At 48.6% G+C, this 14,846-nt stretch overlaps 1 protein-coding gene across 1 annotated transcript; it reads left to right on the top strand.

Annotated features, from left to right (window-relative positions):
- The first annotated feature begins 1,213 nt into the window (after window positions 1-1,213).
- Window positions 1,214-13,477, top strand: RDH14 (retinol dehydrogenase 14). Its single transcript, XM_077480037.1, has 2 exons — window positions 1,214-1,685; window positions 12,047-13,477. The coding sequence occupies exons 1-2, from the start codon at window positions 1,245-1,247 to the stop codon at window positions 12,662-12,664; spliced, it is 1,059 nt and encodes a 352-aa protein (XP_077336163.1). The 5' UTR covers window positions 1,214-1,244; the 3' UTR covers window positions 12,665-13,477.
- The last annotated feature ends 1,369 nt before the right edge of the window (window positions 13,478-14,846 follow it).

Below are 14,846 nucleotides of genomic sequence, written 5' to 3'. Positions count from 1 at the left end.
GGTGAAGATGGAAGCGGCTGCAGCTCTTACATTGCGACGCTGTTACAGCTTTGTTTTAATGTAAGTTTCACATAATTTGCTAGTATGCAATGCATTCTAGCACATTATGACTTTACCTTGCAGGAAAAAAATAAATAAAAATGGCAAGCAACATACAACCGCTTTAACATGGGGCAGCTGCCCCAGGCCCAGCCGTTGTAGGGCCCATAGCAGCTCCCCCTTGAGCCCCGCACTGCTCGCATTTATTTTTCCCGGTGTAGCGGGCGAAGCTGATTGCCTGCCCCCCGCTTGCTCTCCCTGCCGCAATGATACAAGCAAACTGTGACAGGGAAGAGGTACAGCTAAGGGGTGTAGGCGCCAAAGCCCACGCCTCCCTCTGTCATTACCACAGCAGGTGTGACAGGAACTGAGGCAGAGCAGCTCTTAGTGTTCCCCCATTTGCCCCTCTTTCTCCTGTAAGCGGTGCAGAGATGAAACAGACAGAGTGGGCTGTGGATTGATTTTTCTCCCACACCCTTCTCCTGTAAGCAGTGGGGGGGGGGGGTGTAATAAAGCAGGGACAGGACTGGAGCAGCTCACAGTGGAGAGAACTGTGAGCAGTAATGCTGTGCTTTAACCTCCAGCAAACAATCAGTGAGCTGTAATGTTGTATGGTAACCTCTAACAACCAGCAATAATGATGTGCAGTAACCTCTAGCAACTAATGGGGAAGCGGTAATGATGTGCAGTAACCTCTAGCAACTAATCAGTGAGTAATAATAATGTGCAGTAACCTATAGCAACCAATGGTGAGCAGTATTGATGTGCAATAATCTCTAGCAGCCAATCAGTGAGCTGCAACGATGGGTAGTAACCTCTAACAACCAATCAGCGGGTGTTAATGATGTGCAGTAACCCCTAGCAACCAATCTGTGGGCAGTAATGATGTGCAGTAACCAATGACTGAGCAGAGATGATAAACAGTAACCTCTGGTAACTCAATCAGTGAGTGGTAAGGATATGCTGTAACCTCCCTAAGCCAATCAGTAGGTGGTAAGACTGCAGTAACCTCTAGCAACCAGTGAACGTGGACCAGTTATTTATGTTCACATTGTTAAAGTTTTTTGAGAGTTTGTTTTTTTGGGATGGAGCACAATATTGCATTATGGGTAAGGGGGGCCCAAGAATATGTTTGCCCGGGTTCATTGAATAAGGACTTCCCTGATGAACCCCCCTAGTGATGACATGTTACACTCCCCCGGGATATGAGGTCACACATTCTCCTCCCGTCCAGGTGTTATGTCCCCTCCGGCCCCCGGGGAGTGCTCTCCGTTGCCCGGCCTCTGCCCACACCTGACATGGCGCTCAGCTCCTCCTCGCTGCTGCTGGCGGCGGCTCTGGGTGGCGGGATCATCCTGGTACTTCGACGCCTGATGAGCAGCAACGTTCGGGCCGCCGCGTCCGCCCTGATGCGGGGGAAGACGGTGATCGTCACCGGGGCCAATTGCGGCATCGGCAAGGCGACGGCGGCCGAGCTTCTCCGGAGACAGGCCCGGGTGATCCTGGCCTGCAGAGACCGGGGAAGGGCGGAGGAGGCGGCCCGGGAGCTCCGGCTGGAGGCCGGCAACACCGGGGAGGTCGTAGTGAAGGAGTTGGACCTGAGCTCCCTCCGATCCGTCCGCCGCTTCTGCCAGGAGGTGCTGAAGGTAGGAGGAGTTTGGGGGACCCCGGTACAGGTGTATACTGACCCCGCCCCCCCCGGTACAGGTGTATACTGACCCCGCCCCCCCCGGTACAGGTGTATACTGACCCCGCCCCCCCGGGTACAGGTGTATACTGACCCCGCCCCTGGGTACAGGTGTATACTGACCCCGCCCCCGGGTACAGGTGTATACTGACCCCGCCCCCGGGTACAGGTGTATACTGACCCCGCCCCTGGGTACAGGTGTATACTGACCCCGCCCCCGGGTACAGGTGTATACTGACCCCGCCCCCGCTACAGGTGTATACTGACCCCGCCCCCCAGTACAGGTGTATACTGACCCCGCCCCCCAGTACAGGTGCATACTGACCCGCCCCCGGTACAGGTGTATACTGACCCCGTGCCCCCGGTACAGGTGTATACTGACCCCGCCCCCCCCCCCGAACAGGGGTATGCTGACCCCGCCCCCCCGAACAGGGGTATGCTGACCCCGCCCCCCGAACAGGGGTATGTTGACCCCGCCCCCCCGAACAGGGGTATGCTGACCCCGCCCCCCGAACAGGGGTATGCTGACCCCGCCCCCCCGAACAGGGGTATGCTGACCCCCGCCCCCCGAACAGGGGTATGCTGACCCTCGCGCCCCGAACAGGTGTATACTGACCCCGCCCCTCCGGTACCGGTGTATACAGGACCCCGCCCCCCGGCACCGGTGTATACAGGACCCCGCCCCCCGGTACCGGTGTATACAGGACCCCGCCCCCCAGTACCGGTGTATACAGGACCCCGCCCGGTACAGGTGTATACAGGACCGCCCCCTGGTACCCGTGTATACAAGACCCCACCCCCGGTACCGGTGTATACAGGGCCCCGCCTCCGATACCGGTGTATACAGGGCCCCGCCTCCGATACCGGTGTATACAGGGCCCCGCCTCCGGTACAGGTGTATACAGGGCCCCGCCTCCGGTACAGGTGTATACAGGGCCCCGCCTCCCCCCCGGTACCGGTGTATACAGGATCCCCTCATGTCTTCAAGATTTCGAACACTAACATTAACAGAACTGTACACTATGTAATGAACGTACACCCAGAAATACAATCCAGAATGTTTACATTGGAGTCTGCAGAGCATTGCACCGCCATCAGTGTGTGACAGGTGCAACAGACTTATTATTATTATTATTACTAATTATTCTTAGGTTTAGGGGTTATTATTTTGTCTTAATAATAATATTTGATTTTTTTGTTGGGGTGTTAATACTACTACTACTACTACATATTTATTAAATATAATAAATTAATTTTATGTGTCAATAATTAACCCCTAACCCATAAATAAAATTAAAAATAAAATAATTAACACCCTAAGGCCGGGTTCACACTGCTGCGGGGGGAGATCCGGATGTGATTCGCACCGCACTGCAGTGCAAATCACATCCGATCTCCGTAGCGATGCGAGTTCAGCCATACAGATAGTATGGCTGAATTCGCATCGCTCCCGCAGCAAACTCGCACGGGACCCTTTTTTTGGTCCGCAACTGAATCGGATCGCATGGGTGTTCACACCATGCGATCCGATTCCTGTGCGAGTCTGCAGATCGCACTGCGATATGCGGACGGATCTGGGGGTGTCATTAACATTTCATTGACACTCCCAGCCGTTCGCATAGGGCAGTGTGAACTGCCGGCGGGAGTCATGCGATGCGGGAAAACGCAGCGGATTTGCTGCGTTCCCGCATCGCTGTGGTGTGAACCTAGCCTTATGGCTCATTTACACTTGCTTTAAGTGACACGAAAGCTTTGTTTTTTTTTTTTTTTATAACAAACATATCATCTTACCTCCACTGTGCAGCTCGTTTTGCAGAGTGGCCCTGAACATCCTCTTCTGGGGTCCCTCGCCGGCTCTTGCGGCTCCTCCCCGTATCAGATAACGCCCTAGGAGAAGCGCTCTCCCGGAGGGGCGGTTACCTTGCGGGCACGCTCCCGAGGCATTCATTCGGCGTCCATAGAAGCTGAATGTATGACTCGGCCCGGGTCATAGGATTTGATTGACAGCAGCGGGAGCCAATGACTGCGCTGCTATCAATCCATCCATTCTGGACCCTAGACACCGGCTTGTTATGGTGCGCTCATCCCCGGGACGAGATGGGGGGGGGGGGGTACAGGTAAGTAAAATGGGGGCTGGGGTGTGGGAGCTTCAACACACTAAAGTGCCTACCGCTTCAACATACTTTTATGATGTGTTTTTGATGCTTCAGTGAAGCTTTGTTGAAGGACTGTAAGCTAATCATTTTATTTAGTGACAGGAGCTTTGACTGGCGTTAAGAGAGCTTTAACTAAGCTTGTCTGAAGCCATGTTTTGAAGCAAGTGTAAACTAGCCCCAACCCAACACAAAATGAATAGATTATTAACCACTTGCTTACTGGGCACTTAAACACCCTTCCTGACCAGACCAATTTTCAGCTTTTGGTGCTCTCACACTTTGAATGACAATTACTCAGTCATGCAACACTGTACCCAAATGAATTTTGTGTCCTTTTTTTCCCCACAAATAGAGCTTTCTTTTGGTGGTATTTGATCACCTCTGGGGTTTTTATTTTTTGCGCTATAAATGAAAAAAGACCGAAAATTTGGAAAAAAAACGCATATTTCTTTGTTTCTGTGATAAAATTTTGCAAATTATAATTTTTTTTTTCATAAATTTTGCCCACAATTTATACTGCTACATATCTTTGGTAAAAATAACCCAAATTAGTGGATATTATTTGGTCTTTGTGAAAGTTAGAGAGTCTACAAGCTGTGGTGCGAATCGCACAAAATTGATCACACCTGATGTACTGGTGGCCTATCTCATTTCTTGCGACCCGAACAAGTCAGGAAAGTACAAATACCCCCCAAATGACCCCTGTTTTGAAAGTAGACATTCCAAGGTATTTACTAAGATGCATGGTGAGGTTTTTGATGTTGTCATCTTTTTCCCACAATTCTTTGCAAAATGAAGAATTTTTTTTTTTTTTTCTCACAAAATTTTCAATGTAATAGGTTATTTCTCTCACATGGCATGTGTATACCACAAATGACACCCCAAAATACGTTCTGCTACTACTTCTGAGTATTACGATACCAAATGTGTGAGACTTTTACACAGCCTGGCCACATACAGAGGCCCAATATTGAAATAGCACCATCAGGCGTTCTAGGAGCATAAATTACACATCTTATTTCTCAACCACCTATTACAGTTTTGAAGGCCCTGGAGCACCAGAACAATGGAAATGCCCACAAAGTGACCCCATTTTGGAAAGCTAACACCCCAACGTATAATCTATGAGGCATAATGAGTCGTTTGAATGGTTCATTTCTTTTCCAGAAGTTTTGGGAAAATGTGGAAAAAAAATGAAAACGCATTTTTTTTACGCAAAGTTGTCCATTTATAAGATATTTCCAACACATAGCATGTACATAGCAAAAATGACACCCCAAAATACGTTCTACTACTCCTCCTGAGTATAACGATACCAAATGTGTGAGACTTTTACACAGCCTGACCACATACAGAGGCCCAATATTGAAATAGCACCATCAGGCGTTCTAGGAGCATAAATTACACATCTTATTTCTCAACCACCTATTACAGTTTTGAAGGCCCTGGAGCACCAGGACAATGGAAATGCCCACAAAGTGACCCCACGTGGCACTGGCAGATGGCACTGGAGGCAGATGGCACTGGAGGCAGATGGGGCTGACAGATGGGGCTGGCAGATGGGGTTGGCAGATGTCGCTGGCAGATGGGGCTGGCACTGGCAGATGGTGCTGGCTATTTGCTCTGGCTAATTGCTCTGGCAAATGGGGCTGGCAGATGGCACTGCGGCTGGCAGATGGCACTGGCGCTGGCAGGTGGGGCTGACGGATGGCACTGGGGCTGACGGATGGCACTGGGGCTGACGGATGGCACTGGGGCTGGCAGGTGGCACTGGCAGGTGGCACTGGGGCTGGCGGCACTGGGGCTGACGGCACTGGGGCTGACGGATGGCGCTGGCAGGTGGCACTGGCAGGTGGCACTAGCAAGTGGCACTGGCAGCACTGGCACTGGCGGCACTGGTGGTGGCACTGGCAGGTGGCACTGGGGCTGACGGATGGCGCTGGCAGGTGGCACTGGCGGCACTGACGGCACTGGGGCTGACGGATGGCACTGGCAGGTGGCACTGGTGCTGGCAGGTGGCACTGGCAGGCGGCACTGGGGCTGACGGGCGGCACTGGGGCTGACGGGCGGCACTGGGGCTGACGGGCGGCACTGGGGCTGGCAGGCGGGACTGGCGCTGGCGGTACGGGGTGACGGCACTGGGGCTGACGGCACTGGGGCTGACGGCAGGCGCTGGCAGGTGGCACTGGCGGCACTGGCACTGGTCTGACAGATGGCACTGGTCTGACAGATGGCACTGGTCTGACAGATGGCACTGGGGCTGACAGATGGCACTGGGGCTGAGACTGGGGCTGAGACTGGCACTGGGGCTGAGACTGGCACTGGGGCTGATACTTAGATCGCTCACACAGAGACAGCGTGTGAGGAGGGAGAGACACGGCAATGGGTGATGATCTCATATGTTTACATATGAGATCATCTCCCATTGGCAGCTGCGATCGCGCTGTGAACGGCCGCTTTGATTGGCCGTTCACGGCGATCTGTATTTGCCTGTCTCCGGGAGACACGGCAAATACAATACTTCCGCGATGCGCGCCCCCGGCGGCGCGCATTGCGGAAGTAAACACCAGGCCGTCCAGGGACGGCCAGGCGAAGGAAGCTGCCCGCTCTAAGGCCGTCATTCGGCCATAGGGCGGGTGGGAAGCGGTTAATAATAATAATTGATTATTATTATCATTTATTTATATTAGAGCTGCATGATTCTGGATAACATGAGAATCACTTTTTTTTGCTTGGAGTGGACGGTGTCAGTGTTTTTTTATATTTTTAAAATTTTACCTTTTAAATATTTATTGAAATGTTTTTTATGTTTATTATTATATATATTTTTTATCAGCCCTGTTGAAAGATGGGGGGGGGGGCTTTGGTGAGATATAAGAGATCTAAATAGACCCCTGACATCTGACAGATGGAGGGACTGAGGACACAGATTCCCCAATCTCTTTCTCAGCAGCCTCAGCTGCACTGAAAATGAATGGACAGGAGGCAGAAGCTCCTCTCCATTCATAAACTGAGACATTGTAAACACAGTTTACAATGCTCAGTTATGAATGGACAGTCAGTGATCACTGACTCTGTGCATTCAGAAAAGGAAGGAGCCAGTAAATTACATATATATATATATATACCGGTTCCTTCCTCCGCTCTCCATCCTGACAGATCTGAGACAGCGGGCGCTAGAGGAGCAGGAAGGACATGGCGGGGGACCGGAGGAGTGCGGAGGGGGCCTGAAGGAGCAGGAAGGAAATGGCGGGGGATGGAGGAGCACAGAGGGGGACTGGAGGAGCAGGAAGGACATGGCGGGGATGGAGGAGCACAGGACATGGCAAGGGACGGAGGAGCTCGGAGGGGGACCGGAGAAGAGCACAGGGGACAGTCAGTGGGGATCGGTGTGGCAGTCGGGGCAGTTGCAAGCACCAATCCCCCGTATAGATTTCTGTAAAGCAGCTGAAAGCCGCAGGAGGGAGAGGAGGAGAATCGTCTGCTGGCTGCTCTATTGAAAGGTATACAAGTAGGTCAGTGCTTATAACTCCCCCGCTGCCGCACCGATCACCCCTGACTGACCAGGTATCGGGTGGTCAAGCATCGGAGCATTTGCAGGAGTACAAGTCCTCGGGCAAATGCTCGGTATCGGCACCAGTACTAGTATCAGTGCAACCCTACAGGTTATCAGTATCAATCGATGCAGGAGGCGAGATTTATGATAATGTAATTGGCTGTCACGGCAGTCACATGATCGGAAAGCTCCCAATCGCAAGCAGCAATCAGCAGCTTTCCGTTAGCTGCTGGTAACTGTTCAGAGAGAGCGCAGGGCACACACCCTTGGCACAGCTGTATTTGCACTAAAACATGCAAATATGCGTCTGCTCAGCAACAAAGCCCGCATGCTGAGAGACCGCAAGTTTGCTTGCGGCCCACACCAAGAGGTTACGTTTGTAAAGAAAAAGTACCAGAAAAGGCTTGGTCTTCAAGTGGTTAAAGCGGAGTTCCAACCTAAAGTGGAACTTCTGCTCATCTGAACCCTTCCCTTCCCTCCGGTGCCACAGTTGGCACCTTTCAGGGGGGAGGGGGTGCAGATACCTGTATAAGACAGGTATTTGCACCCATTTCCGGGCATAGACTCCCACGGGAGTCTATGCCTCTGCCTGTCCCGCCGTGCTGTCTGCTGGGACACACACGGGTCCAAGAGACAGCTCAGAGCATTCCCATTGCGCTGCGTGACTCGCGTATGTGCAGTAGGGAACCGGAAAGTGAAGCCGCTACGCTTCACTTCCTCATTTCTTCACTGAGAATGGTGGCGGCAGCAGCTGAGAGCCAAGCGATCGATCGGCCTCGGCTGCCGACATCGCTGGACTCCAGAAAAGGTAAGTGTCCATTTATTAAAAGTCAGCAGCTGCAGTATTTGTAGCTGCTGGCTTTTAATAATTTTTTTTTTCGGGTGTACTCCCTCTTTAAAGGCATAGTTTACTTTACCAAAAACTGCTTATGCTATAGATATAAACAAACGATGTAGCTTTGACTGAAGCTGAGTAATGCCCTTGCTATAGGTAGTTTACATACCTCCTGAAGTCTGATTGATAAACTCCCAGAGATGGCATCAACCTGCCTTGTTGCTAGGATGTTGCTAAGAGACTCCCAGCTGGTATTGTTCACCTCCATCATCACAGAAGCGAACTTTCAAATGCTGAGCTCAGCTGCTGCATCAGGGCAGAGGAAACGCACATGGAGGGTTGAGTTAGAGAAAGAGCTCACTCCTTTGGTGGAAGTGAACAGTAAGAACCTCACATTTTGGGGCTCCGTCAGCAATGATTAGCACCACAAGCATGACAATTGTTTTTTGCTAGACTATGCATAACATTTCAGACTAACAGGTTCTGATTTCTTGTTATATAATTGAGATTATGGGGGTTATTTAGGAAAGGCAAATCCACTTTGCACTACTAATGCACTTGGAAGTGCGGTAGCTGTAAATCTGAGGGGAAGATCTGAAATGAGTGGAAGCTCTGCTGATTTTATCATCCAATCATGTGCCAGCTAAAATACTGTTTTTTATGTTCCTTGCATGTCTCCTTCAGATCTACAGCGACTGCACTTAAAAGTGCAAAGTGGATTTGCCTTTAGTAAATAACCTCCTATGTGTACAAATAATACATCCTCTAGGGCAGGGATATGCAATTAGAGGACCTCCAGCTGTTGCAAAACTACAAATCAATTATGCTTTTGCCTCTGGGTGTCATGCTTGTGGCTGTCAGTCTTGCTATGCCTCATGGGACTTGTAGTTCTGCAACAGCTGGAGGTCTGTTAATTGCATATCCCTGCTCTAGGGAAATCCAGGGGTCAGTGTACATATTCAGCTTGTGCAATATTTCAGCTTCCTCTTTACAACCAGTCACATGATGGGAGTGGGACTGCGGTGATTTAGTTTCTGATGGGCTCCTGACTACTTTGCTGTTCTAAACACACACACACTGTGTAATTTATATCATCCCTTCTATTACTATACATTAATGATGGCACTGTAATTGTTTTAACAGCTTGCCGACCATATACAGTACATATATACGGCGGCAAGCCAGCCTCTCTGCGCAGAATCACATACAGTTACTTGATTCTGCACTTCCGAGTATGGGGTGCACACGCACCCGGCCACAACCCCTCCTGCTATGATTGGACACAACAGGAGCCAATAGGCCCGATCCAGCGGAACCTGCTGTCCGCCAGGACCCATTGATCGTTCCCGACAGAGGCAGAACAGAGGTGTGCCTATGTAAACAAGACAGCTTGCCCTTCTGTTAGTAGAGAAGATGGAAATCCTGTGTTTCTGCTTAGCAGGAACACGAATTTCTGTCTTCTCACAGTTAAAGCACCTCCCCCACACAGTTAGCAAGGGATATGTTTAACCCTTTGATCGCCCCTGATAACCCCCTTCTCAGCCAGGATCATTAGTACAATGACAGTGCATATTTTTTTTACCACTGATCACTTGGTGTCACTGGTCCCAAAAAGTGTAAAAAGTTTAGTGTTCGATTTGTCTGCCACAATGTCGCAGTCCCGCTATAAGTTGCCGCCGTTACTAGTAAAAAATAAAGAAATAAAAATATCCCATCATTTGTAAATGCTAAAACTTTTGCGCAAACCAATCAATATACTGTATGCCTTGGACACCGTCTTTAGACGAGCTTTCTGTCAACTCCGTTGACAATTTTTAAAGCCCAACTCCAGGATATTGGCAACTTCCCCCTCTATCTGCTGATAGGGAAAAAAAAACTATCCAAATGTCCATTTTACTTATCTAAAATCGCAGTCATGTGATGTGACCAGACTGATCCTTCTTTCTTCTTCTGTTTGCTTCCTGGGGTCGTTTTTTAGGTGCCTGCATGATGTGGATATGTCCTATTGGTGTAGGTGACACTTTCAGAGGCCAGATCCCATCTCATAGGCTCCAGAGGCAAGAGAACTCACAGGGGAGCGAGGAAATATGTTTGGAACCCAGGGAAGGAAATTAACTTTGCTCATAGGGGAAGCTGTGACTTTGATCCACATTGAGGGATGGCTTAGGAAGATGTTTTTGAGTTTCTGAGAAGAGTTGGTCTACAAATGGGCAGTGTATAGACTGACATTAATCACTTGCCCCCCTGCACCCCCACGCACGCAATGTACTGCAGACGAGCAGCATCTGTAGGCAAAGAGGTGTACCCATACGTCGCTCCCTACTTCCGGGTTTAATGTCTTACTTCTGGTTGTACACAGCTGGAGCCTGTCGGCACGTCTTGGCCAATGATTCATGGCCAGGACATGTTGATTGGCTGTGTGCAATCACCGCCCAGAGCTCTGTGTTGACATTCAACACAGAGCTCTGTACACAGGGAAGGATCTCAGTGTTTCTCATCCCTGCTTTCCTTAGAAACTTATGCCACGTACACACGACCGGACTTTTTGACAGCAAAGGTCAGACGGAACAAGTCCGTCGGACAATTCGATTGTGTGTGGGCTCCATCGGACCTTTGTTTGCCAAAAATCCGGTGAACTTTAGAAATAGAACAAGTTTTAAAATTTTCACAACTGAAATCCGCCGGACCGAGAAATCCATTCGTGTGTATGCTAGTCCGACGGACAAAAACCGACGCTAGGGTACCTATTGGCTACTAGCTATGAACTTCCTTATTCTAGTCCGGTCGTACGTCATCACGCTCGAATCCGTCAGACTTTGGTGTGATTGTGTGTGGCCAAGTCCGTTCAGTCGGAACTCCGCCGAAAGTCCGTCGGACCTAGTCCCTTGAAAAGTCCGGTCGTGTGTACGCGGCATTAGAGATCAGTTAGTAAAAGCAGCACACTGTACACATATTACACATAGTTGGGCACACTTTTTAACCTCTTGATCGCCCTAGATGTTAACCCCTTTCCCAGCCAATGTCATTAGTACAGTGACAGTGTATATTATTATCTCTGATCACTGTATTAATGTCACTGGTCATGTTAGTGTCAGATTGACCGCCGCATTATCACTGTCCCATTATAAGTTGCTGATTGCATTGCTGCCATATACCATAGTTTGTAGGCGCTGTGACTTTCATGCAAAGCAATTAATATACACATATTGGTTTTTTTTTAAATCAAAAACATGTAGCAGAATACACTTTGTCCAAAAATTTGTGAAGACATTTTTTTTTTTATTATTATTATTATTGGATTTATTTTATAGCAAAAAGTAAAATATATTGGATTTTTTTTTTTTTGGACAAATTTTCTGTTTATATTGCAAGAAAAAAACCCCAATGGTGATCAAATACCTCAAAAATAAATCTCTATTTGTTTGCTAAAAATGATATAAATTTAGTTTGGGTACAGCGTTGCATGACTGCGTAATTACCAGTTAAAATAGCGCTTTGGTGAATAGCAACAAATGGCCTGGTCATGAAGGAGGTAAAATCTTCCAGAGCTGAAGTAAAGTAGAACAGCCTCCAACGCCAATGAATAAAGTAGAGTATTGGGTCATTTGGATATTTATACATCCCTTTCAGTTCCAAAAATGAGTTGAAAATTATTTAGGTTGGAGATCCAATCGGTTATGTTTTTAGAAGCTACAATAACTCTTAAGTTGGTGTTCCGTTGTAATGTATGAAAAATTTATGTATCAAGTTCTTTTTTTATTATTATTTTCCAGGAAGAACCTCGTCTTGATGTCCTTATCAACAATGCTGGGATCTTTCAGTGTCCTTACATGAAGACTGAGGACGGCTTTGAAATGCAGTTTGGGGTCAACCATCTAGGTCACTTTCTCCTCACTCATTTGCTTCTTGGCCTTCTGAAAAGCTCTGCCCCAAGTAGGATTGTGGTCGTCTCTTCCAAGCTTTATAAATACGGGGAAATTAACTTTGATGATTTAAACAGCGAGAAGAGCTACAGCCGAAGCTTTGGCTACAGTCGCAGCAAGCTGGCCAACATCTTGTACACTAGAGAGCTGGCGAGGCGTTTGGAGGGCACTGGAGTCACTGTAAATTCTCTCCACCCTGGGATAGTCCGGACAAATCTAGGAAGACACATCAATATCCCCACTCTGATAAAACCCGTATTTCATGCTGTCTCCTGGGCTTTCTTTAAAACTCCAGAGGAAGGAGCGCAAACATCTGTGTATTTGGCCACCTCACCAGACGTAGAGGGGGTGTCTGGGAAATATTTTGGTGATTGCAAAGAGGAAGAACTTCTGCCAAAAGCTACGGATGACTTGGTGGCTAGAAAACTGTGGGATATAAGTGAAGTTATGGTTGGACTTATCAAGTAATGGTTACTGTTTATCGGTGTATAACACGCACCTTTTCCCCTTAAAAAAGGGTAAAATCGCAGGTGCGTGTTATGCACCGACAGGGGACGAGGGGAGGAAGGAGGGGGACGAGTACCAGCGGAAATCGCAGAGCCGTCATCTCCTCTCCACTCGGCTCTCCGACACACAGTCCCGCCTCCGCCACCAGTGTTCTGTATATGGCCTCATTCACACGAGGCGGATCCGCTCAGCAGAGTCTGCCAGCTCAGCAGGAGATCTCTCCGTTGATCTCCGCTGAGCTGGCAGATGACGGGTTCGTTTCTGCTCAATGAGTGGGGAGGGGCCTGTCAGAGCGCCGCTGATTCCTATGGAGGGATCGGACAAAAACAGCATGTCCGTTTTCATCAGATCTCATCCGCTTTGATCCGCCAGGATGGATGGCAGATGTATCGCCATACATCTGATTTTATTGGATGTCAGCATGGTCACTGCTGACATCTGTCGCTCCATAGACCTGCATGGAGCGTGCGTTTAGGTCCGCCTAAAAAACTGTCAGGTGGACTTGAAGCATCCGTCCGTGTGAAAGGGGCCTATCACAGGAGCTGGTCCAATGCCGATGGCGGAGTTGGGACTGTGTATGTGACTGCCGACTGAGAGTGAGGAAACGGATAACGGCTTGGTGATTTCATCCGAGATATGATGAGCTGCATTGAGGGGGCAGATGGGCGCAGAACAGGCTGCAGATGGGCACAAAAAAAGCACGTTTTTTTTGGAAACTGCCCTCTTAAATTGGGGTGCATGTTATACGCCAATAAATACGTTAATTAAATATGATTGACATCTGCCAAGTTTATTGTGCAAATAGTCTAATGAAATAGAGAGTAATCACATGTTCCTATGCCAAATAATGAACATTACTATTGAATTCTTACCATAATGCAGACCTGACCTATGTCACAGTATGCCTTCCCTACCCAATTATACTACTCAGAAGGGCACAGAAATGGAGGAAGAATGCCAGAAATACCTTTCCTGAAAAAACAACTCTTTGGTCTCCCAAACTGCTTTAGATGCCAACATTTAGTCATGTGACAAGCCTCCATGGCAGCCTGGGTGCAGCATTTTCTTCCATAATGGCTCATTCACATAGAGAGAGCTGTACACTGTAAAAAGAAATGAGCGTCTCTCTGCACCGAGGAGTGATAGATGCACATATGATATGGGTGAATAAGTGGCTTTGGATGCAAAGTGTCTACATCCCAGGGGGGGTTTCTCTATCTTTTCACCTCCCACATTCCCCCCACTGTATGAAAATAAACGCCTGGATGTGCTGTTACCAGCATAGAGCTGACAATCCTACTCAAGGCACTTCTTTTTTTTTTTTATGGTGTGCGGCTCTCTGCACCTGTGTGAATGAGCCCTACGGGTATTTCATGGCTTCCTGATCCATTATTGTTATGAGGGATGATCAAGGTGTGTGTGATGGCTCTATAGGTGCTCCTGTTCTTGGGGTTCCTGAAAATGTTAGTGGGTTGTCTCTGGCTATTTTACCCTCTGACCTGAAACAAGCATCAGACCCTGTTTACACCTGGGCGTTTGCAATCACAAACCAAATTACTGTGATTCCAAAACGCTCTGCAAAACGGACAAATCGCACCTTGCTTGTTCAGGCGCCATTCATTTTCAATGGCACCTAAACATGGGTGCAGTTTTGCTGTGACTGTGTGCAATATATTGTGGCAAAACCGCATCGCGTGGAGCTTTGCTGTTCAAGTAGGAGCTTTATTTTTATTTTATTTTTTTGGGGCGATAAGCCTTGCACAGTGCAGTTTGCTGTGATTGCAGTGTGATTTATTAAATTGTAGTTGCACCTGCATTTAGGTTCCATTATAAATGAATGGCACCTGAACAAATGTGGTGCAATTTGTCAGTTTTGCAGAGCGCTTTGGGATCATGGCCAGAATCGCAGTTATTCTGTCCACGATCACAAACGCCCAGGTGTGAACGGGGGCCTCGGAATGAAGTCATAAATTCTAATCTGAATGCTTGTTCTGGGCAGTGACTCAAAGTATCAAAGCCAAAGAAACAGCGTGACAGCCAGGCATCTGGTATTTTCAGGATGAAAGCTCAGCAACGGCAGTTCTGCAGCACACTTTTCTTTTAATGAGAGAATATCAGCGCTATCAGTGGTGACCTCTCCTGA

This window comes from Lithobates pipiens, unplaced genomic scaffold, assembly GCF_037356315.1.
Source record: "Lithobates pipiens isolate NorthernLeopardFrog02 unplaced genomic scaffold, aLitPip1_a1.2 Scaffold_16, whole genome shotgun sequence".
In the NCBI taxonomy this organism is placed as follows: domain Eukaryota; kingdom Metazoa; phylum Chordata; class Amphibia; order Anura; family Ranidae; genus Lithobates; species Lithobates pipiens.
Note: the sequence above shows the minus strand (reverse complement) of the source record. Positions and strands in the feature narration are given on the sequence as shown.